At 43.4% G+C, this 22,727-nt stretch overlaps 1 protein-coding gene across 2 annotated transcripts in view; it reads left to right on the forward strand.

The window, feature by feature from the left end:
• PREX2 (phosphatidylinositol-3,4,5-trisphosphate dependent Rac exchange factor 2) overlaps positions 1–22,727 on the forward strand; it is a 390,423-nt gene that overhangs the window by 100,085 nt on the left and 267,611 nt on the right. For both annotated transcript variants that reach the window (XM_044293224.1, XM_044293225.1), the window contains exons 4-6: positions 7,934–8,038; positions 10,966–11,067; positions 13,297–13,458. In XM_044293224.1, the coding sequence (XP_044149159.1) occupies positions 7,934–8,038; positions 10,966–11,067; positions 13,297–13,458 (369 nt within the window). The remainder of the gene's footprint in view (positions 1–7,933; positions 8,039–10,965; positions 11,068–13,296; positions 13,459–22,727) is intronic.

Below are 22,727 nucleotides of genomic sequence, written 5' to 3' on the forward strand. Positions count from 1 at the left end.
GTAGCGGGTGTGTGTGAAGTTATTCTGAATGACCCAATGTGCACCTTGAATATTATATACCCTTTTAGGGATAGATTTCAAATAGCTCTGATATAGCAGAAACCACTAAATTATGAAATTGCTAAATTGGGAATTGTATTTCAACCCAGAACAAGAAATGTGCTTGAACGGACACTAAATAACTCGCCCAGCTACAGCACTAAGGACAGATTTAGCGGGATATAAATTTGAGGCCTAGTATTTAGGCGCTGGGTGACAGGTATGGGTTTAGTGCCAGAATTAGACTTGGAAATACACAGTAGCGGGTGTGTGTGAAGTTATTCTGAATGACCCAATGTGCACCTTGAATATTATATACCCTTTTAGGGATAGATTTCAAATAGCTCTGATATAGCAGAAACCACTAAATTATGAAATTGCTAAATTGGGAATTGTATTTCAACCCAGAACAAGAAATGTGCTTGAACGGACACTAAATAACTCGCCCAGCTACAGCACTAAGGACAGATTTAGCGGGATATAAATTTGAGGCCTAGTATTTAGGCGCTGGGTGACAGGTATGGGTTTAGTGCCAGAATTAGACTTGGAAATACACAGTAGCGGGTGTGTGTGAAGTTATTCTGAATGACCCAATGTGCACCTTGAATATTATATACCCTTTTAGGGATAGATTTCAAATAGCTCTGATATAGCAGAAACCACTAAATTATGAAATTGCTAAATTGGGAATTGTATTTCAACCCAGAACAAGAAATGTGCTTGAACGGACACTAAATAACTCGCCCAGCTACAGCACTAGGGACAGATTTAGCTGGATATAAATTTGAGGCCTAGTATTTAGGCGCTGCGTGACAGGTATGGGTTTAGTGCCAGAATTAGACTTGGAAATACACAGTAGCGGGTGTGTGTGAAGTTATTCTGAATGACCCAATGTGCACCTTGAATATTATATACCCTTTTAGGGATAGATTTCAAATAGCTCTGATATAGCAGAAACCACTAAATTATGAAATTGCTAAATTGGGAATTGTATTTCAACCCAGAACAAGAAATGTGCTTGAACGGACACTAAATAACTCGCCCAGCTACAGCACTAGGGACAGATTTAGCTGGATATAAATTTGAGGCCTAGTATTTAGGCGCTGGGTGACCGGTATGGATTTAGTGACAGAATTAGACTGGGATATGGCCAAAAAATAAACAGACTATTGCTGGTTAAATGCACTTGGTGTGACAGCTTCACCCTGATGTAGGCTTTAGCCAAAAAACAACCACACCATTGAGGGTTAAATGCACTTGGTGACAGGCGCAGCTTGCCCCTGATTTAGTATATGGCCAAAAAATGAACAGACTATTGCTGGTTAAATGCACTTGGTGTGACAGCTTCACCCTGATGTAGGCTTTAGCCAAAAAACAACCACACCATTGAGGGTTAAATGCACTTGGTGACAGGCGCAGCTTGCCCCTGATTTTGTATATGGCCAAAAAATGAACAGACTATTGCTGGTTAAATGCACTTGGTGTGACAGCTTCACCCTGATGTAGGCTTTAGCCAAAAAACAACCACACCATTGAGGGTTAAATGCACTTGGTCGCAGCTTGTGCTGGCGCACCACAAGACACAAAATGGCCGCCGATCACCCCAGAAAAATGTGACTGACAAACGGTCTGTGCAGCCTAAAAACAGTGAGCAATTGAGGATCAGCAGCTCAATGATCCACAGCTGCAGATCGATCAGTTAATCAAGTCCTTTGGAGGAGTTAATCTGCCTAATCTCGCCCTACTGTCGCAGCCGCAACCTCTCCCTACGCTAATCAGAGCAGAGTGACGGGCGGCGCTATGTGACTCCAGCTTAAATAGAGGCTGGGTCACATGGTGCTCTGGCCAATCACAGCCATGCCAATAGTAGGCATGGCTGTGATGGCCTCTTGGGGCAAGTAGTATGACGCTTGTTGATTGGCTGCTTTGCAGCCTTTCAAAAAGCGCCAAGAAAGCGTCACAAAAGCGCGAAGAAAGCGACGAACACCGAACCCGAACCCGGACTTTTACGAAAATGTCCGGGTTCGGGTCCGTGTCACGGACACCCCAAAATTCGGTACGAACCCGAACTATACAGTTCGAGTTCGCTCATCCCTAATCTTGATTACTCCATCAGTATATATTCAGTCAATGATTGTTCAGGTCACTGGTTGTGAGCAAATCAACAAGACACAGGCAAGGACAAGATATTGACAAGGTAGTCTTCCTGTCAATACAAGTCTCTGCCGTGGGTACATTTTTAAATCGATTAGGTTTTTTTCAGATATACTGTCCAAGCACTTCTAAAGAAATTAGGTCAAGGACAAGATCTGCAGTATTTCTCCATGAAGAAAGGATACATCGGACTGACATTCCTTCCTATCAGACCATCAATCAGCTCAGGATTTAAAGGGAAGCTGTCATCAACTTTATGCTGACCTCACTGAGTGCCACATAAAATAGTGACAGAAATGCTGATTTCAGCGGTGTGTCACTCATGAGCTAAATGGAAGTGCTTGCCGAGAACCAGGATCATAATCGTTGGAGCACAGGCCTTGAGAAGAGTCAAATCTACCTAAGAAGAGTCATGGTTCTTCATAATCTCCTGCTCTCCTCACCCATCTGCTGATCATTGGCAGTTCTCTCCTAGAGAGAAAGGGAGACAACTGTCAGTCATCAGCAGGTGGGCAGGGAGAGCAGGAAGTCATAAATAACCAGGACTCTTCTCAGGTGGCCGTGACTCTTTTCCAGGCCTAGTCTGCAATGATTGTGATGTTGGTTCTTGGCAACCACTAACTTTTAATTTATAAATGACAGACCGCTGAAATCAACTCACCTGTCTACTTTATGCATCCATTAGTATGGGCAGCATAAATTTAATGACAGGTTCTCTTTAAGGCTTTGTTTAAAAAAATCGTAAATTCCAGTGAAAGTGATCAGTTATCAGTAGTAGTGTAAAAGCAATGAACAATCAAAGACACGTGATAATTGGTTAGTTTGTCATCCTTGCGTTCGCTGATGTAGACATCTAATTGGGTCCCGATGTTGGGCGGTACCAAAATTGTCCCCAGAGACATTGAGGTCTGCCAATTCAGGACCCAGCGGCAAGTCCTCCACGTCTCCCACCACCACACTTAGCGGGGTTGTCTCCCTCTCTTCCACCAAAGTAGCGGTCACCCCTACCGCTGGCCCTTTGGTCTCAGGTTCCCAGGGTTCTGGTCTCCCCCCTGAGCAGGGCCACTCTGCTACGGTTACCCCTGTCTCATGGTTATCGGTAATTCTCATAGCAGGCCACAGTGTCGGGAAGCCCAGGAATTTTCTCCCTATTATTAGTTCATAGTGTAGATTGGTGGCGATGGCCACCTTGTGGGTCAACCTGCCGGCAACCGTGGATAGAGACACCATAGCGGTGGGGTAGTCTTTTAAGTCTCCATGAATACACATTACCCCGACCTTCTGGCCTGTATTCTCAGTGGCCCGTACCAGTGTAGCTCTTTCCAGCAGACTATAGGAGCCAGGTCCGTAGTGGGTACATCCTGGGGGGGGGGGGGTTGTTGGCAGAAGTCGCCGGGCCTGGGGTGGAGATTTCCAGGGTTTGACTTCCCCTCTCCCAAAATAACCCTAGATTCCTGGTAGCCTCATAGCGTTCTACCAGGTCCACCATCTCAAGGGCATTACCAGGAGACACCTAGCCGATCCAGTGCAGGACAGGGTATGGCAAAGCCCTCCAGAATACATCAGCCAACAGACAGTCCAGCATAGCAGTGGAACTCGGCACGTCAGGCTGCAGCCATTTTTGCAACAGGTGTAATAGATCATAATACTAAGGTATCGTGGGTTCAGCCGGGTTAAACTCCCACTGATGCACCCACTGGGCCCTGACCAACGCATTCACCCCCAGTCTTGCCACAATCTCACTCTTTACTGTTAGGTAATCGTTCGCTTGATCGTCCAGATGCCAAAAACAGAGCGACGACCTCAGCCCATTGATCTCGGGGTAGCTTCTCCCTCACGGCCACCTTTTCCAACACCACCAGATAGGTTTTAACGTCATCCGAGGGGGTTATCTTGGGGATCGCTGCACGGACAGCTTTTCGGGCATCGTGGACTCTCTGGGATGCTCCTGCTGCCTGTAAAGCCTTCACATGTTGTAACAGCAGCTGGTTTGTTTCTTGCTGCTGCTCACTAGCCTCCTGCTGCTGCAGGTTAGCCTCCACGAGGGCTTTCACGACAGCTTCCATTTTTTCGAGGGACACAGGTTGTAATCTCGCTGGTTTGATGTAAGACATACAACCGTGTCCGGAAAAAAACTAAATTTCGGCCTTCCCGTCAGCCTCACTGCGCTTGCCCGCATCCTCCACCAATTGTGTGGTTTCGCTCTGGTAGATAGGGTAAGCGGACACAGTACAGAGGCAAAATACAAGTTCTTAACTCAAACTTCAGTGTTTATTCACACTTGCGGCAGTTGCATAAAACAACACATCACTTTGCAGTCTTTGGTGTTAATTCACACACAAATGGAAAGTTCAATTTGCACAGAATAACATGTCAATTAGAAGTCTTTAGTGTTAATTCACACACAATGGAAAGTTCATATTGCACAAGTCACCTTGTTGGCAGTTCTGCCTCCAATAGTCCACAGCAGGCTTTAGGGGGCCTGTTCCCCCTGCACATGTGTCTCAGCCCTCCAGTCTGTCAGAAAACCTCAGATCCCAACACAGACTCAGCTGCTAAGCCCAGCTGCCTATTTAAGGACAGCCAGGCATTGCCAAAACCCAGCCCGGCACTTAAACTCTGTTCCAGTATTTGACTTCACCTGGCTGGAAACCAGACCAGCCCCACATGTTGTGAGGAAAATACCTGCCTTGCCAGACAAAACCCCTTGCTGTATCACAATAGAAAAGTGCAGTTAACTATGGATTTCAGTGCCATGATATACCACTGTAAACTTTTAGTATTTTTTGCCTTATGATAGCTGACGGACCCATTAGATGTGTACATTGTGTGAACATCCCAGCATCTCCACCAAATCTAGATCTGAGAGATGAGATGGACTTCATCTAAACTTGTGCTATAATATAAGCTCTTGACCATTTTTATGTGGAGTGAATGAAAACTAGTGAACCCAGGGGAATAACTATGGAAACCTAAAAAATAGTGTTGATCGAGCACCAAAGTGCTCGTGTGCTCGAGTAGAACACTTCACAATGCTCGGGTGTTCTACTGAGCACTAGTGATGAGTGGCAGGGGCAATATTCGAATTTGAAATTTTTCGCAAATATTTGGTAGAATATTCGTCACATATTCATGAATTAGCAAATTCGAGATTATTTTCTTGATCGTGAAAAATCGCCAATGTAATATTCGCATAATGCGCGCGAAATACAGGCGTGGGTCACTACAGCTACATTTTTAAAGCTGCTAGAAGTTCCCTGAGACTGGAGAAAATGGTTGGTACGGCAGAACATTACAATAGCTTTATATGCAGATAGAGTGCTCCAATATATTCGCGATTGCGAAATCGACACTAATGATGCAAATATTTTGGCTCAATACGTGCAACTTCACATTTTAACAGGTCTGACTACTTAATAGTTATTGGTGCACTAAGTATTGTTGTGAACTTGTGACATCACAGCACTATGTATGTATGTATGTAGCATAAGTCTTCTGCTGAAAAGGGATAGTCACCACATCAGAAACTATTATGAAGTTTTTCAAACACAGTTTAGCATTCAGCTTTATAGCTGATTGGATAAGGTCCTTGCCTCTAATGTACAAGGGGTTGGGAGGTCAAATCCTGGCAGAAATTTTTCTGAAATAGATTCTAAATTACATTTAAATACACTGACTCTGCGATGTGCCGATCATAGCGATACTCGAGCCGAACTGGTGGCCGAGCATGCTCGATCAACACTAATAATAAAGCTTCATTTGCTCAAGTTGGATTCTAACCTATTAGTTTTCCTGCCGCCACATATTAAATGCATGATACAAGACATAGAGTGCATTCACACAACCGTAATGTTTTGCGGTCTGCAATTTGCGCATCCGCAATACACGGATACCGGCTTGTGTGCATTCTGCAATGACCGGCACCATGATATGCCTATTCTTGTCCGCAATTGTGGACAAAAATAGGACATGCTTTATCTTTTTTTCGGGGGCCGCGGAATGGAACTACTGTACTTTTGCTGCCCCATTGAAATGAATGGGTCAGCACCCGTTCCGCCAAATTGCGGAACGGATGTGGACCCATTCGTACGGTTGGCTGAATGAGCGTATACTATGTGAGTGCTGCTTAGTTAATCTACCATGTGCAGAACAGACCGGGATGTGCTTTGGCTCACTTTAAGAATATGTTCACATGGCTTAAAAGGAATGTGTCATCTGAAAATGGTCTATATTGTATAATTCAAGTTTGTATGTTTAATGCGTTTTAAAGAATTTTTGCTGATGCTCTTATTAATTTTCCAAATCACTATATTAAAAAAAATCCTAAAATCTTGCAATTTTCACACTGGTCACTAAGCCTAATAATAGGCACCACTTCTTCGTCTCTGCAGATCACTTTTCTGCAGTCATTTCATTATTATCACTGGCTGGATTACAATACCAGATATCACCTCCATATAAAGATAACACTGAACCCACCATTCACTGTTAGTGATATCATACTTTATCCGCTCTCTCCTGACCTCTACACAGGTCACAGAGCATGCCTAGAAAACTCTCCCATAGAAGTCAATGAGGTCCCCTTCTCACCATTGTGTCTATGGCCCATGGGTGCTGCTGTAAAGCATATCTCTAAAAGCTGCTAACAACAGATAAGGCAAGATGGCCGCCCCTATAATCATGTTCAGGCAATAGAATAAAAAATCTATAATCAGAAAATAAAAACTGATTAGAAAAAAGGATAAGTTTTACTATCTGGTAAATTCACTGCAGATTGTGCAGCAGAAAACTGGCATTTTCCACTGTATTAGGCCTCATGCACACGACCGTTGTTTTGGTCCGCATCCAAGCCGCGGCTCGGATGTGGACCCATTCACTTCATCCATTGCTCCTTTCCGTGGCCCCGCAAAATAAAATATAACATGTCCTATTCTTGTCCGTTCTGTGGACAAGAATAGGCATTTCTACAATGGGCCGCCTGTTCCGTTCCGCAAAATGCGAAAGGCACACGGACTGCTTCCGTTTTTTTCGGATCCGCGGTTTGCGGACCGCAAAAAATGGAACGGTCGTGTGCATGAGGCCTTATCTGCATTTAAATCTCCCTGAACAGCCTCCCCTTGACTGCAATGTAAAAACTGATGTCAGATCGGCTTGAGAAGTAGCATGTTACTACTTTCATGCACATTGAAGTAAATAGGGAAGGGATAACATAGCTATATTTTTGTGTATTATTGGTGGCATTTCCATGCTGTTCGCAGAGGCGGATGGCCTACCGTTCTGTCATTGTTTTTCACCACATGTATTTTACTGGTGTGAGCATTACAGATCTTTCAGAAAAACTGCAGCGATGCTTTGCATCCTTGACTCAATGTTATACTTAGGCCGGGTTTACATCACTATTTCATTTTCTGTTCTTCTGATCCATCCGAAGAACTGAACAAAAAACAGATCTTGTGGGGGGAAAAAAACGATATGCAAATTTGGCATCCGTTTGAGCCATTTCCATCTGAAATTCATTTTTTTAGATGAAAAGAAAGTCCTGCATGTAGGACTTTTTTCTGTCTAAAAAATGGATCTTAGACGGAAATGACTCAAACGGATGCCAAATGTGTATAACTGGTGCACAGGATCAGTGTTTTTTTTCTTCTTCTGTTCTTCTGAATGGAAACCGAAGCGATGATGTGAACCTGGCCTTACTAATGCCGTTACAACCTCTTCATTATGTCCTTGTAAACCGCAGAAGGAGCGTTTTGCCATTTACCATGAATACTGCAGCAACCACGAAAAAGCACAGAAACTTCTGCTGGAACTTAACAAGATAAGAACGGTGCGGACTTTTCTTCTGGTAAGGAGTTAGTAACATTTCTGATGTATAATTTGCTGAATTATGGACTAATGTAGTTGATATCACTTTAATCTGCTGAGTGTATTTCCGGTATTTCCAGCGTAAGTCTATGGCCGGACAGAAATGTAATGCTGTCTGTTATGTGGTGTTTGATTTAAAGAGCACCTATCAGCAGCATCAACTCTACAGTCCTGATCAAAAGTTTAAGACCACTTAAAAAATGGCAAAAAATCATATTTAGCATGGCTGGATCTTAACAAGGTTCCATGTAGAGCTTCAACATGCAACAAGAAGAAATGGGAGTGAGACAAAACATTTTTTGAGCATTCAATTTAATGAAAACAACGAATAAACTGAAACAGGCTGTTTTTCAGCTGATCAAAAGTTTAGGACCACACCTCCCAAAAAAAACTAAACCCCCCCCAAAACAGAAATCCAACTTCCAAACATGAACTCAGTAATGAGTAGCTCCACCGTTATTGTTTATCACTTCAAAAATTTGTTTCGGCATGCTTGACGCAAGAGTTTCCATGAGGTGAGTGGGAACATTTCTCCAAGTGGTGAAGACGGCCGCACAAAAGCCATCTACTGTCTGGAACTGTTGTCCATTTTTGTAAACTTCCCTTGCCATCCATCTCCAAAGGTTCTCAATTTGATTTAGATCAGGGGAACACGCAGGATGGGCCAAAAGAGTGATGTTATTCTCCTGGAAGAAGTCCCTTGTCCTGCGGGCATTGTGTACTGTAGCGTTGTCCTATTGATAAACCCAGTTGTTACCACACAGACGAGGGCCCTCAGTCATGAGGAATGCTCTCTACAACATTTGGACATAGCCAGCGGCCGTTTGACGCCCTTGCACTTCCTGAACCTCCATTGTTCCACTGAAGGAAAAAGCACCCCAGACCATTATGGCGCCCCCTCCACTGTGGCGCGTAGAAAACATCTCAGGTGGGATCTGCTTGTCATGCCAGTAACGTTGGAAACCATCAGGACCATCAAGGTTACATTTTTTCTCATCAGAGAATAAAACTTTCTTCCACCTTTGAATGTCCCATGTTTGGTGCTCTTTTGAAAAGTCCAAATGAGCAGTTCTGTGGCGTTCAAGGAGACGAGGTCTTTGAAGACGTTTTATTGTTTTTGAAGCCCTTCAGTCTCAGATGCCGTCTGATGGTTATGGGGCTGCAGTCAGCACCAGTAATTGCCTTAATTTGGGTCGAGGATCGTCCAGTGTCTTGACGGACAGCCAATTGGATTCTCCGCTCAGTGCTGATGAAATTTATTTGGGTCTTCCACTTGACTTTTTTGTTCCATAACCCTCAGGATCATTTAAGAAATTCCAAATGACTGTCTTATTGCGTCCCACCTCAGCAGCGATGGCGCGCTGTGAGAGACCCTGCTTACGCAGTTCAACAACCTGACCACGTTCAAAAAGGGAGAGTTTTTTTGCCTTTGCCATCACAACGTGTGACTACCTGACAGAAAATGACAATGAATCCACATCTTTGCACAGATTTGGCCTTTTAAAGGCATGTGGTCCTAAACTTTTGATCAGCTGAAAAACAGCCTGTTTCAGTTCATTCGTTGTTTTTACTAAATTGAATGCTCAAAAAATGTTTTGTCTCACTCCCATTTCTTCTTGTTGCATGTTGAAGCTCTACTTGGAACCTTGTTAAGATCCAGCCATGCTAAATATGATTTTTTGCCATTTTTCAAGTGGTCTTAAACTTTTGATCAGGACTGTATTATAACAGGTGTACAGCATATTAGGGTTGACTCATGCAGATCAAAATGATACCTGTCATGTGAATATCAGATGGAGCGTTCCCCACAAAAAAAAAGGCTTTTATTCTTTATGCAAATGAGAGCCTCAGTGCACCAGAGGGCAGGGCCTAGCCCTTTGTGCACCTCAGCTTCTCAACTTTCCAGAGCGCATCGTGCCCCTCAGTGCATAGAAGCCCTTATTTGCATAAAAAGATAGTGTATTTTACCTGAACCTGTAGATTTTGGTGGGACCGACCAAAAATCTGTATGTTCAGCTCCTGACCCAAAGCATCAGGCTAACCAGCTTTTTAAAAATCTAATCCTTCTGTTCTCCTGGGAGATAAGACATCACCAGAAGGGGCTGGCGTGGCTTTCTCCACTTTCCCTATTGACAGCACAAACAAGCTCGGCTGAACCGAAAGTGTATGTGCATGAGGTCCCTACAGAGGCGGACTGGCCATATATCCCAGACAAGCCTTCCTCCTGCTGGGGCAGTATTTTGTGCGGCACTGTGTATTTAGTTCTGCTGGGGCAGTGTTTTGTGCAGCACTGTGTATTTAGTTCTGCTGGGCAGTATTTTGTGCTGCACTGTGTATTTAGTCTGACTGGTCCTGCATTCTCAATTTGCACCCGCCTTCAACATGGGGCCACTTATAGGTGTTTTCCAAGGCCACGTTAAGATCCTAGTCTTCCCCTTGTAGAGATAGCTATGGGCCGACAGCAATTGAAGGCATATCAGCACCTTCAGTGTCATGGCATTCCTGGCATTATATTCATGAAACAAGAAGAAGAATATGAACGGTGTCATAGGTCCCTCCTAGATTTATGGAATTGCAAAAGGTCCTGCCAAGCAATATATAGAGAAGAACTGCAATACCTTTTTTTAATCTCTTGTTAGATATTCATAGCAGAACAGACCTAAATTTGCTACAGTTTTCATGTCATCACGAGTGAAGTCCGCACGTTGAGTGTTCTTGTAGACGATAAACACATTCCTTTTAGCATTTGTTAGCAAATAGTTGCTGTTTGACCAGTAAACCTCATATAAACATGAAAGCATCCTGCAGACACACATTGCAGACGCCCACGGTTAAATATCACAGCATGGAAAAAGTGAACGACGAGGCAAAGATCTGCCCTAAAACCCAATGTGTTTGTGCTTTCAGAACTGCATGCTTCTCGGTGGACGGAAAAACACAGATGTTCCACTGGAAGGATATTTGGTTTCCCCAATACAGAGAATATGCAAGTACCCGCTTCTTTTGAGAGTAAGTACGCATTGGTTGCCAGGGGATGATGTTAGGCGCCTGAAGCATGCCGCTCAGTGGATTTAAATCTCTTTCATGCAATCATCACTTCCCTTCTTTTAAAAGGCTGGGTATTATGCTGAGCAAAACTTGGCACAAAGGGTTACCATCTAGCAGCGACCATTGTGGTGCAGTCTCATAAATGCTAAGCACACCTTATATTCAGTTTCTTAATATGCATGCCCTGCATACACCTTGCCAATATGGACTGTGCATTTTAAAAAAATTTCTACGTAAAATTCACATTTCTATAGTTCATAGATTAAATAATCGGATTTGGGTGCGTTTTTTTTATGCCATTTTTGATGCAAAGAAGTAGGCCAGCTCCAGATGTTGCATGTAAGTCTATGGGAAATTTTAAACACAGGACAGGCATTTTTGTGATGGCGTCTTTTCACCCTTGAAATGCGTTTTTGTGTCAGTGGCATATTTTTTTTAACTCCTAGCATACTCCAGGTCTGGAATTGTTTGAGGTGTTTTTGACCCCAAAACACCATAAACAAAACATTGCAAAGCAACTTTAAAGGGGTTCTGCACTTTCAATTAACTGATGATCTATCCTCTGGATAGATCATCAGCTTCTGATCGGCGGCGGTCCGACACCCGGGACCCCAGCCGATCAGCTGTTTGAGAAGGCAGCGGCGCTCCAGCAGCGCCGCGGCCTTCTCACTGTTTACCGCCGGGCCGCACGCCCACTGACGTCACGACTTGTATCAACTAGAGTGGGCGCGGCTAAGCTCCATTCAAGTGAACAGAGCTTAGCCGCGCCCACTCTAGTTGATACAAGTCGTGACGTCAGTGGGCGGGCGGCCCGGCGGTAAAAAGTGAGAAGGCCGCGGCGCTGCTGGAGCGCCGCTGCCTTCTCAAACAGCTGATCGGCGGGGGTCCCGGGTGTCGGACCCCCGCCGATCAGAAGCTGATGATCTATCCAGAGGATAGATCATCAGTTAAATGAAAGTGCAGAACCCCTTTAAGGATCCTTTCACACGGGCGAGTATTCCGCGTGGATGCGATGCGTGAGTTGAACGCATTGCACCCGCACTGAATCAGGGCCCATTCATTTTTATGGGGCTGTTCACATGAGCGGTTATTTTCACGCTTAACTTGTGCGTTGCGTGAAAATCGCAGCAAGCTCTATTTTGTGCGTTTTTCACGCAACGCAGGCCCCATAGAAGTGAATAGGGCTGCGTGAAAATCGCAAGCATCCACAAACAAGTGCGGATGCGGTGCGATTTTCACGCACAGTTGCTAGGAGACGATCGGGATGGAGACCCGATCATTATTATTTTCCCTTATAACATGGTTATAAGGGAAAATAATAGCATTCTGAATACAGAATGCATAGTACAATAGGGCTGGAGGGGTTAAAAAAATAAATAAAATAAATTAAACTCACCTTAATCCACTTGATCGCGCAGCCCGGCTTCTCTTCTGTCTTCTTTTTTGCTGTGTGCAGGAAAAGGACCTGTGGTGACGTCACTCCAGTCATCACATGGTCCGTCACATGATCTTTTACCATGGTGATGGATCATGTGATGGCCCATGTGATGACCGGAGTGACGTCACCACAGGTCCTTTTCCTGCACACAGCAAGAAAGATGACAGAAGAGATGCCGGCTGCGCGATCAAGTGGATTAAGGTGAGTTTCATTTTTTTATTTATTTTTTAACCCCTCCAGCGCTATTGTACTATGCAATCTGTATTCAGAATGCTATTATGTTCCCTTATAACCATGTTATAAGGGAAAATAATACACTCTACAGAACACTGATCCCAAGCCCGAACTTCTGTGAAGAAGTTCGTGTTTAGGTACCAAACATGCCGATTTTTCTCACGCAAGTGCAAAACGCATTACAATGTTTTGCACTCGCGCGGAAAAATTGGGCAAGTTCCCGCAATGCACCTGCACCTTTTCCCGCAACGCCCGTCTGAAAGAGGCCTAAGGGTATGATCACACAGCAGATTTTGATGTGGTCAAAATCCGCTACATGTACTGTAACAGAAACCACCGTCTACCAGATCATTACAATATTTTATTTTCTGCATAATTTTATGTCCTATATCTGGATTTATGGAACATTTTCCAACATTATACTAGTCCTTCTAGGGCCAGTATAGGGGATTTTTGGAATTCAGGAACATTATACTACAGATGTAGACGCTCTAATGTTTTTAATAATTTCCCAACAGGAGTTACTGAAGAGGACTCCGAAGAGACACAGTGATTACATGTCTGTAGTGGAGGCTCTGCAGGCAATGAAGGCGGTGTGCTCCAACATTAATGAGGCCAAGAGACAGATGGAAAAATTAGAAGTGCTTGAGGAATGGCAGAGCCATATAGAGGGATGGGAGGTGAGTCATGCACTAATAGTATTACCAGTATCACACTGCATAAAGTCATATATTAGTTTTATGAAGGTCATCATCATCATCTCCTAGAGCAACACAAACCTAGGAAACAGCCCCATTCATTACTAGTGTCATTTGTACCTTTGCATTAAAACATTTTTTCATGCATTAGGCCTCTTTCACACTTGCGTTGTCCGGATCCGGCGTGTACTCCACTTGCCGGAATTACACGCCGGATCCGGAAAAACGCAAGTGTACTGAAAGCATTTGAAGACGGATCCGTCTTCAAAATGCTTTCAGTGTTACTATGGCACCCAGGACGCTATTAAAGTCCTGGTTGCCATAGTAGGGGAGCGGGGGAGCAGCATACTTACCATCCGTGCGGCTCCCGGGGCGCTCCAGAATGACGTCAGAGCGCCCCATGCGCATGGATGACGTGTCCATGCGATCACGTGATCCATGCGCTTGGGGCGCCCTGACGTCACTCTGGAGCGCCCCGGGAGCCGCACGGACGGTAAGTATGCTGCTCCCCGCTCCCCACTGCACTTTACCATGGCTGCCAGGACTTTAGCGTCCCGGCAGCCATGGTAACCATTGAGAAAAAGCTAAACGTCGCATCCGGCAATGCGCCGAAACGACGTTTAGCTTAAGGCCGGATCCGGATCAATGCCTTTCAATGGGCATTCATTCCGGATCCGGCCTTGCGGCAAGTGTTCCGGATTTTGGCAGGAGCAAAAAGCGCAGCATGCTGCGCTATTTGCTGCGGCCAAAAAACGTTCCGTTCCGGAACGGAAGAAATCCTGATGCATCCTGAAGGACGGACTGTCCATTCAGAATGCATTAGGAAAATCCTGATCAGTATTCTTCCGGCATAGAGCCCCGACGACGGAACTCTATGCCGGAAGACAATAACGCAGGTGTGAAAGAGCCCTTAAATAGTTTTTCTCATCACAGACATTGGTAATATATGTTTAGGAATGCTATCAATGTCTGATCGGCGGGGAATTAACTTTTGTCACCCTTGCTGATTGCTTGAACAAAGTGACATATTTGGTGTTGGCTCTGCTAAGATGTCATTTTAACCCTACACTGCCAAACTAAGCAGTTGATTGTCGGTAGATATGAGCGAATTTCTAAAAAATTTGATTCGTCCGGTCCGCCGAATTTTCCCAAAAATATTAGGTTTGATACAAATTTATTTGTGGCGAATCGCGTTAAAAAACAGCTATTTCCTGGCTGCAGAGAGCCTTTATAGTGGTGTATAACACTGTGCCTTGCAGTAGTGCGCACAGGGAGTCTGCTTTGGTAATGAAACAATACTGTGAGTCCGTATGACATGTAGATGACAGGCGTCGCTCTTAGAATCACTGCACACGTCATTTATTTGGGCAGTTACGGGGCCAAAACTGACCATATAACTCAAGTGAGAACTCAGCCTTACAGGTCAATGTTAGCGTCAAGAAGAGGCGCACTCCTTTTACACTGTTGTCAGCTGATTCCACATAGATATCTACAGAACCTGTTCTATTAAACGCTTGTACAAGTAGAGCCCACGGAGTGGGTGTCAGCAGTAAGTTTGTGTTGACGTCACTGATTATTTTGCACTTCCTCTGATCCATCAGAACAATAACCCCCAAAAAACGGATCCTGTCTGTGGAGCATCCGCCTTCACTCGGTCAGCAATAGTGTTGATCGAGCACCTGCTCTGACTCCATATATAGCTATATCCATATATGGAGTCAATGCTTGGGGACACTCCAGTGTATTTAAATCTTATTTCTGAAAAGTTTATGCTGGGATTTAAACTCCCAGCATTATACATTAGAGGCAAGGACCTTATCCATCTGCTAAACTGTATCAGAAAAACCTCATAGTAGTTTCTGATGTAGTGAAAATTCCTATTCAGCAGAAGACTTATTTTATATTTCTGTGCAGGTTAACATAGAGCTGTATAGTGTAGTGATTAATGTCCTTGCCTCGAATGTGCAAGGTAAGGAGTTTGAATCCTGGCAGAAACCATTACATATGTATATTTTTTGGCCATAATATATTTGCATACGGTATATAGATAAAATCATACTTCTGATATATATGAATGCATAATATTTGGAAAACTACTACTGATGTTTTTAGCCATAATATATTTAAATGTATTATAATATATTATATATTCTAAATATGTAAATATATTATGGCTAAAAACTTATATATAAATGTTTCAGCAGGGATTCAAACTCTCTACCTTGTACATTAGAGGCAATGACATTAATCACTACACTATAAAGATACATGTTAACCTGCACAGAAATATAAAATAAGTCTTCTGCTGAATAGGAATTTTCACAACATCAGAAACTACTATGAGGTTTTTCTGACTTCTTAGCATTCAGCTTTATAGCTGAGTGGATGAGGTCCTTGCCTCTAATGTACAAGGTGTTGGGAGTTCAAATCCTGGCAGAAACTTTATAAAAATAGATGCTAAATTACATTTAAATACACTGACTCGAGTACACGCAATGTTCAGCCGAGCATGCTCGATCAACACTAGTCAGTATTGCTAAAGCCAAAAAAACAGGAGTGGATCCAAAACAGAGATGACACGTGAATGGAATATTTGCATGTCTTCTGTGTTTTTTATCCACTCCTGATTTTGGCCTTACAGCTGTTACATAGACAGGATCCGTTCTGCGTCTCATTTTTCCTTCCTTCTGACAGATCAGAAGAAGGGTCAAATAAATGATGATGTCAGCCAGGCCGAAAGCCAAAATTGTTGGCCAGTCATAAAGTTAGGAGGGTGGGAACAGCATGAGAAGTCCACAGAGTGGTCCTAAGACATGTTGGTGAGGTGGAAGCAGCATGAGGAGACCACAGAGTGGCCCAATGACAGAGTCTAGAGGTGGCAGCAGCATCAGGAGGATGCCACAGAGTAGCACAATGACAGTGTGTGGAGGTGGTGGCAGCAGCAGCATCATGAGGAGGCCACAGGGTGGCACACTGACAGTGTGGTGTTGGCAGCAGCATCAGGATGCCACAGAGTGGCACAGTGACAGAGTGCGGTGGTGGCAGTAGCAGCAGCATCAGGAGGATGCCACAGGGTGGCACAATGACAGTGTGTAGGTGGTAGCAGCAGCATCAGGAGGCCACAGAGTGGCAAGGTGAGATAGTGTTCAGGTAGCAGCAACATCAGGAGACCACAGTGTGGCAAGGTGACATAGTGTTGAGGTAGCATTAGCATCAGAAGACCAAAGAGTGGCAAGATGACATAGTGTGGAGGTAGCAGCAGCATCAGGAGACCACAGAGTGGCAAGGTGACATAATGTGGATGTGGAAGCAGCATCAGGAGACCACAGAGTGGCAAGGTGAAATAGAGTAGAGGTGGCAGCAGCATCAAGAAAACAGAGTGATCTGGTGACAGAGTGTGGAGGTGGGTGGCAATACCAGTACCAGCTGAAGATGGTGGGTGAAAGAAGGAGCACTTGGCATCAGATATGTGGCATCAGGCGCGTGGCAGCATAAGAATAGTAGCTGAGGTAGGTAGCCAGTAGAAACCAGTCTCTTTTGTCAAAGTGTTGGTGTAGCACCATGGATGATCTCGTCTGATGCATCAGGCATTGGTGGGTAGAAATCCTGGCTGATCCTGGCTGATTAATCTTGACAAAGGTCAGTCTCTCCTCATTTTGGGTGGACAGGCGAGTTCTTCTTGAGGTAGCTATGGCCACACTACTGGCAGGGCAGGATAGCTTTTCCAGGGCAAACTCTGACAGTTGCGGCCATAAATAAAGTTTGGCTGCCCAGTAGTTGAGCGGATCTTCAATGTGGGGTGGCAGGGTGCTGTCCAAGTATGCCACCACCTGCTGGTTCAGGTCCTGCTCCAGGTCTAGCTGCTGCTGGGGTGTCGTTTCTTCACTAGGCGAGTGAAGAAAGCTGCTCATCAGCGACTCTAGACTCAAGTTGCTGCTGATGGAGCTGGAACTGCTTCTACCCCCCCACCCTGCCACAGCAGCCATGGCAGAGGAACGTGAGCGCAGAGGGCCTCCCCCCGTCAGACCTGCGAGAGGATGGACGAAGGCGCAGATAGGCAGCGGCCAAGTGACTACATAGGATGTCTCTAGTAGTAGTTTAGTTTGTCCTCCCTCTCAGCGGGTGTAAAAAAGGCCCCCAACAAAGGTCCAACAAGGAGGAGAGCCAGAAGTCATCCAGTTCAGCCCCCACAGGGCTCATGTGGTTGTGAGATCTAGGCGCCACATCTCCAGGCCCCTGACCAGCCAGATTTACCAGCATCTGTTCCAGGACATGAAGCAATTCAATTATGTTGTTCATCCCGTAGTTCTAGTGACTGAAAAATAACAAGGCCTTCTCAAAGGGCCTGAGCAAACTGCAGGTGTTACGCATGAGCTGCCACTGGCTGACATCGAAGTTACACAGGGGAGTACTCCTGTCCGCTTGGATCATCGAGAAATCATTTATGGCCTTTCTCTGTTTGTATAATCGGTCCAACATATGGAGGGTGGAATTGCAACGGGTGGAAACGTCACATATCAGCCTATGTTGGGGGATGCCGTTCTGCCGCTGCAGCTCAAAGAGGGTGTGCTTTGCGTTGTACGAGTTGCTGAAGTGCATGCAAAGTTTCCTGGCCATTTTTAGAATGTCTTGCAGATGGGTGGAAGACTTTAGGAACTGCTTGGCAACCAGATTGAACACGTGTGCCATGCAAGGTGCATGGCTCAGCCCTCCTTGACACAAGGCCGACACCGAATAGCAAATAGGCCCTTATTTATGCCACAAAAGGCTTTAGAACATATAACTGCACCCCTGAATGGCAAATAGGCCCTTACTTTTTTCTACTTATACACGCCAAAGAGTGCTTTAAAATATTTAACTGCACCGCTGAACGGCCAATAGGCCCTTACTTTTTTCCACTTATACATGTCACAAAAGTCTTTAGAACATATAACTGCACCGCTGAATGGCAAATAATATACAGTTGCAAGAAAAAGTATGTGAACCCTTTGGAATGATATGGATTTCTGCACAAATTGGTCATAAAATGTGATCTGATCTTCATCTAAGTCACAACAATAGACAATCATAGACTGCTTAAGCTAATAACACACAAAGGATTCAATGTTACCATGTTTTTATTGAACACACCATGTCAACATTCACAGTGCAGGTGGAAAAAGTATGTGAACCCCTAGACTAATGACATCTCCAAGAGCTAATTGGAGTGAGGTGTCAGCCATATGGAGTCCAATCAATAAGATGAGATTGGAGGTGTTGGTTACAGCTACCCTGCCCTATAAAAAGTTCTGGGTTTGCTTTTCACAAGAAGCATTTCCTGATATGAATGATGCCTCGCACAAAAGAGCTCTCAGAAGACCTACAATTAAGAATTGTTGACCTGCATAAAGCTGGAAAGGGTTATAAAAGTATCTCCAATAGCCTAGCTGTTCATCAGTCCATGGTAAGACAAATTGTCTATAAATGGAGAAAGTTCAGCACTGCTGCTACTCTCCCTAGGAGTGCCCATCCTATAAAGATGACTGCAAGAGCACAGCGCAGACTGCTCAATGAGGTGAAGAAGAATCCTAGAGTGTCAGCTAAAGACTTACAAAAGTCTCTGGCATATGCTAACATCCCTGTTAGCGAATATACGATACATAAAACACAAACAAGAATGGATTTCATGGGAGGATACCACAGAGGAAGCCACTGCTGTCCAAAAAAAAACATTGCTGCACGTTTAAAGTTTGCAGAACAGTAATATTTTTTTTCTCATCACTGCAAAAACACCGTAAAATCGCTGCGGCGCTAAAAAGATTTTGAGCTTTTTGGATCTTTATTAGCGATCACAGCTTTACTTCGCAAGCACTCCTTTTTACTAGGCAGGTTTGCTCTTTTTCCTGGGTAGTCTCAGAGGAATACCCCCTAAATTTAGTTAGCCCAAAATGTCAAAAAAAATTTAAAAGTTGTCATTTACAGAGATATAAGAAATATTTGGACCTAATTCTATAGAAACATTTTAATATTTGTTTTGAATTAATGAATTAATAAATAAACAAACAATAAATAAATACATGTAACTTTAAACAAACAAAACATGAACTAAACAAAAGTAGAAGTTCACTATTATTCACTATTATTTTTTTTTCTTACAAAGTCTCATATTCCACTAACTTGTGCCCAAAAAAATAAATCTTCTTTGAACTCGCCATGCCCCTCACGGAATACCTTGGGGTGTCTTCTTTCCAAAATGGGGTCACTTGTGGGGTATTTATACTGCCCTGGCATTTTAGGGGCCCTAAAGCGTGAGAAGTAGTTTGGAATCCAAATGCGTAAAAATGCCCTGTGAAATCCTAAAGGTACTCATTGGAATTTGGGCCCCTTTGCCCACCTAGGCTGTAAAAAAGTGTCACACATGTGGTATCGCCGTACTCAGAAGAAGTAGGGCAATGTGTTTTGGGGTGTATTTTTACATATACCCATACTGTGTGAGAGAAATATCTCTGTAAATGACAACTTTTAAAAAAAATGTATATAATGTTGTCAATTTACAGAGATATTTCTCTCGCGGGTATAGGTATGGGTATATGTAAAAATACACCCCAAAACACATTGCCCTACTTCTTTTGAGTACGGCGATACCACGTGTGACACTTTTTTGCAGCCTAGGTGCGTAAAGGGGCCGAAAGTCCAACAAGTATCTTTAGGCTTTATAGGGTTGCTCATAATTTAGAAAAATTATGAGCAAATTATGAGCCGAAAATGCCAGAACAGTAAACACACCCCACAAATGACCCCATTTCGGAAAGTAGACACCCCAAGGTCACTGAGGGGCATAGTGAGTCCGTTGGGAGATTTTTTTTTTGCCAGAAGTTAGCAGAAATGGAAACTTTATTATAATTTTTTTCCTCAGAAAGTGTCATTTTCCACTAACTTGTGAAAAAAAATTAAATCATACATGAACTCACCATGCCCCTCCGCGAATACTTTGGCGTGTCTTCTTTCTAAAATGGGGTAATTTGGGGGGTATTTATACTATCCTGGCATTCTAGCACCTCAAGAAACATGACAGGTGCTCAGAAAGTCAGAGCTGCTTCTAAATGCGGAAATTCACATTTTTGTACCATAGATTGTAAACGCTATAACTTTTGCGCAAACCAATAAATATACACTTATTGGATTTTTTTTATCAAAGACATGTAGCACAATAAATTCTGACACAAACTTGTATAGAAATGTAATTATATTTAAACAATTTTACCAGAAAAAGTTAAATACACTTTTTTGAGAAAATTGTGGTCTTTTTGGATTAATATCAGAAATACGAAAAATCTCAGCAGCAATCAAATACCACCAAAAGAAATCTGTATTTGTGAGAAGAAAAGGAGGTAAAATTCATTTGGGTGCCAAGTTGCATGACCGAGCAATAAACCGTTAAAGTTGTGAAGTGCCGATTTGTAAAAAAGGGCCTGGTCACTAGGGGGGCATAAACCTGTGGTCCATAAGTGGTTAAAGGATTTCTGTCATCAGAACAGAAACATAACATAACAGTGTGATTTATAATTGTGTCCCTGCCGCAGTTCTAAAAAAAAAAAAATGAGCCTCTAGGTTCTATGAGGGAGTTGATTCAGCACCTAGAGGCTCGGTTTACGAACCATTTAGCATGCCCAGGTCCTCTTGAGTGACGTCCAACTTCTCCTGATCGGCAAAGAAATCCCGCGCCTTCCCGTTTTGTATTCGGCACAGGCACAGTGAGTGAAGGATGCGCTCCTGGTGCCAGCATCCTCACTATGGCGATCAGGAGAAGTCAGACGTCACTCAAGAGGATCTGGGCGTGCTAAATGGAGGACCTGAGCGTGCTAAATGGAGGACCTGAGGTGCGTAGACCGAGCCTCTAGGTGCTGAATTAATGCCCTCATAGCACCTAGAGGCTCATTAGCATATTTTAAAAGTGTATTTTTTAGGAGAACGGCAGCAGGGACACAATTATAAATCACACTGTTATGTACTGCTGACCTCAGCTACATAACAGAATTTCTGATGACAGAAACCCTTTAATAACCAAAGCTCCTCACCATTGTATCACATTAGGCTCTGTTAAATAAACATCTGCTTTTCAGTTGTGCTTCAGAAAGTGGCATGAAGAAACAAAGCGATTTCCTACCAGAAGGAAATGTTTAATGGGGGGCATGGCTTTAACAGGGAATAGAAGGCGTTATTTTTAGAACCAGTGAGGATCAAAGCCTGTCTTAAATTCCCATTGCTAACAATATAGTGAGACTCTTTATGAGCATGAACAACCTGGCAACAAGTTACCATCTGCTGACATATAACCCTCTCCCCCGTAAATAGTCCCACACTGCTGGACCCCCCATGGTCAGCTCTACAGCGACTATGATCTAACCTACCTACCTGCTCATGGAGAAATGCACCTTCCTACACTATAAGAGATAAGAAGAGAATAAAATATCTGATCCAGTAAACACAATAGATTTTTAAAAAATCCTTGCAATGTAGACATTGAGTAGCAGCAGTAAGGCTGGAGTGACCCATACAGTTTTTGATGCCGTTTTTTGGAAATAGAATAGAGAAGTATCAACCTTTTCTTTACTTTTCACTATACTTTTCCTTCTTTTTGGATTGGCTTTGGTCCAACAAAATGCATCAATAAGTGATACAAAAAGTACATTTTTGATCTCAGCATAAGTTATATCAGGGTTGTGCAACCTCCATCATTCCTGACACCAACTTTAAAAAATGGCACAAAAATTGCAACAAAACCTACATGTGAGAATCCAACCTAAAGGCTTGTATATGTTTTTTATATATTTTATTATTTCCCAAACAATCAGTATAGAATCTCAACCTCATTAAAGTTAGTTGACTCTTACCCTGAGCTCGGATCCGTTCCAGTTCTGGTAAAAAAAAAAATATATATATTTTTTTTAATGTGAACTGCAGGTTTGATCTCTAAGTAGTTATCTGGATGTCATATGGAATTATCATCTATTATTGATAGCAATTGATCTGGATGCAACCTACGATTCTGCTTGTGTATTAGAATTTGCTGCCATAGTATGCAGTGCACAAGGTTTATATAATGTTAAAATGCATTAGACACTGATTTATATAAAATTATCTATACGACATGTCAGCTTTTGGATATATCACTTCAGTATGACCTAAGACTGCATTTCAAAAGAGTTTTTTTTTACGCCAGTCAGTCCATTTAAACTGATTTTAATTGGTTTAGGAATTAGATTTTCTGT

Source organism: Bufo gargarizans, chromosome 5, assembly GCF_014858855.1.
Source record: "Bufo gargarizans isolate SCDJY-AF-19 chromosome 5, ASM1485885v1, whole genome shotgun sequence".
In the NCBI taxonomy this organism is placed as follows: domain Eukaryota; kingdom Metazoa; phylum Chordata; class Amphibia; order Anura; family Bufonidae; genus Bufo; species Bufo gargarizans.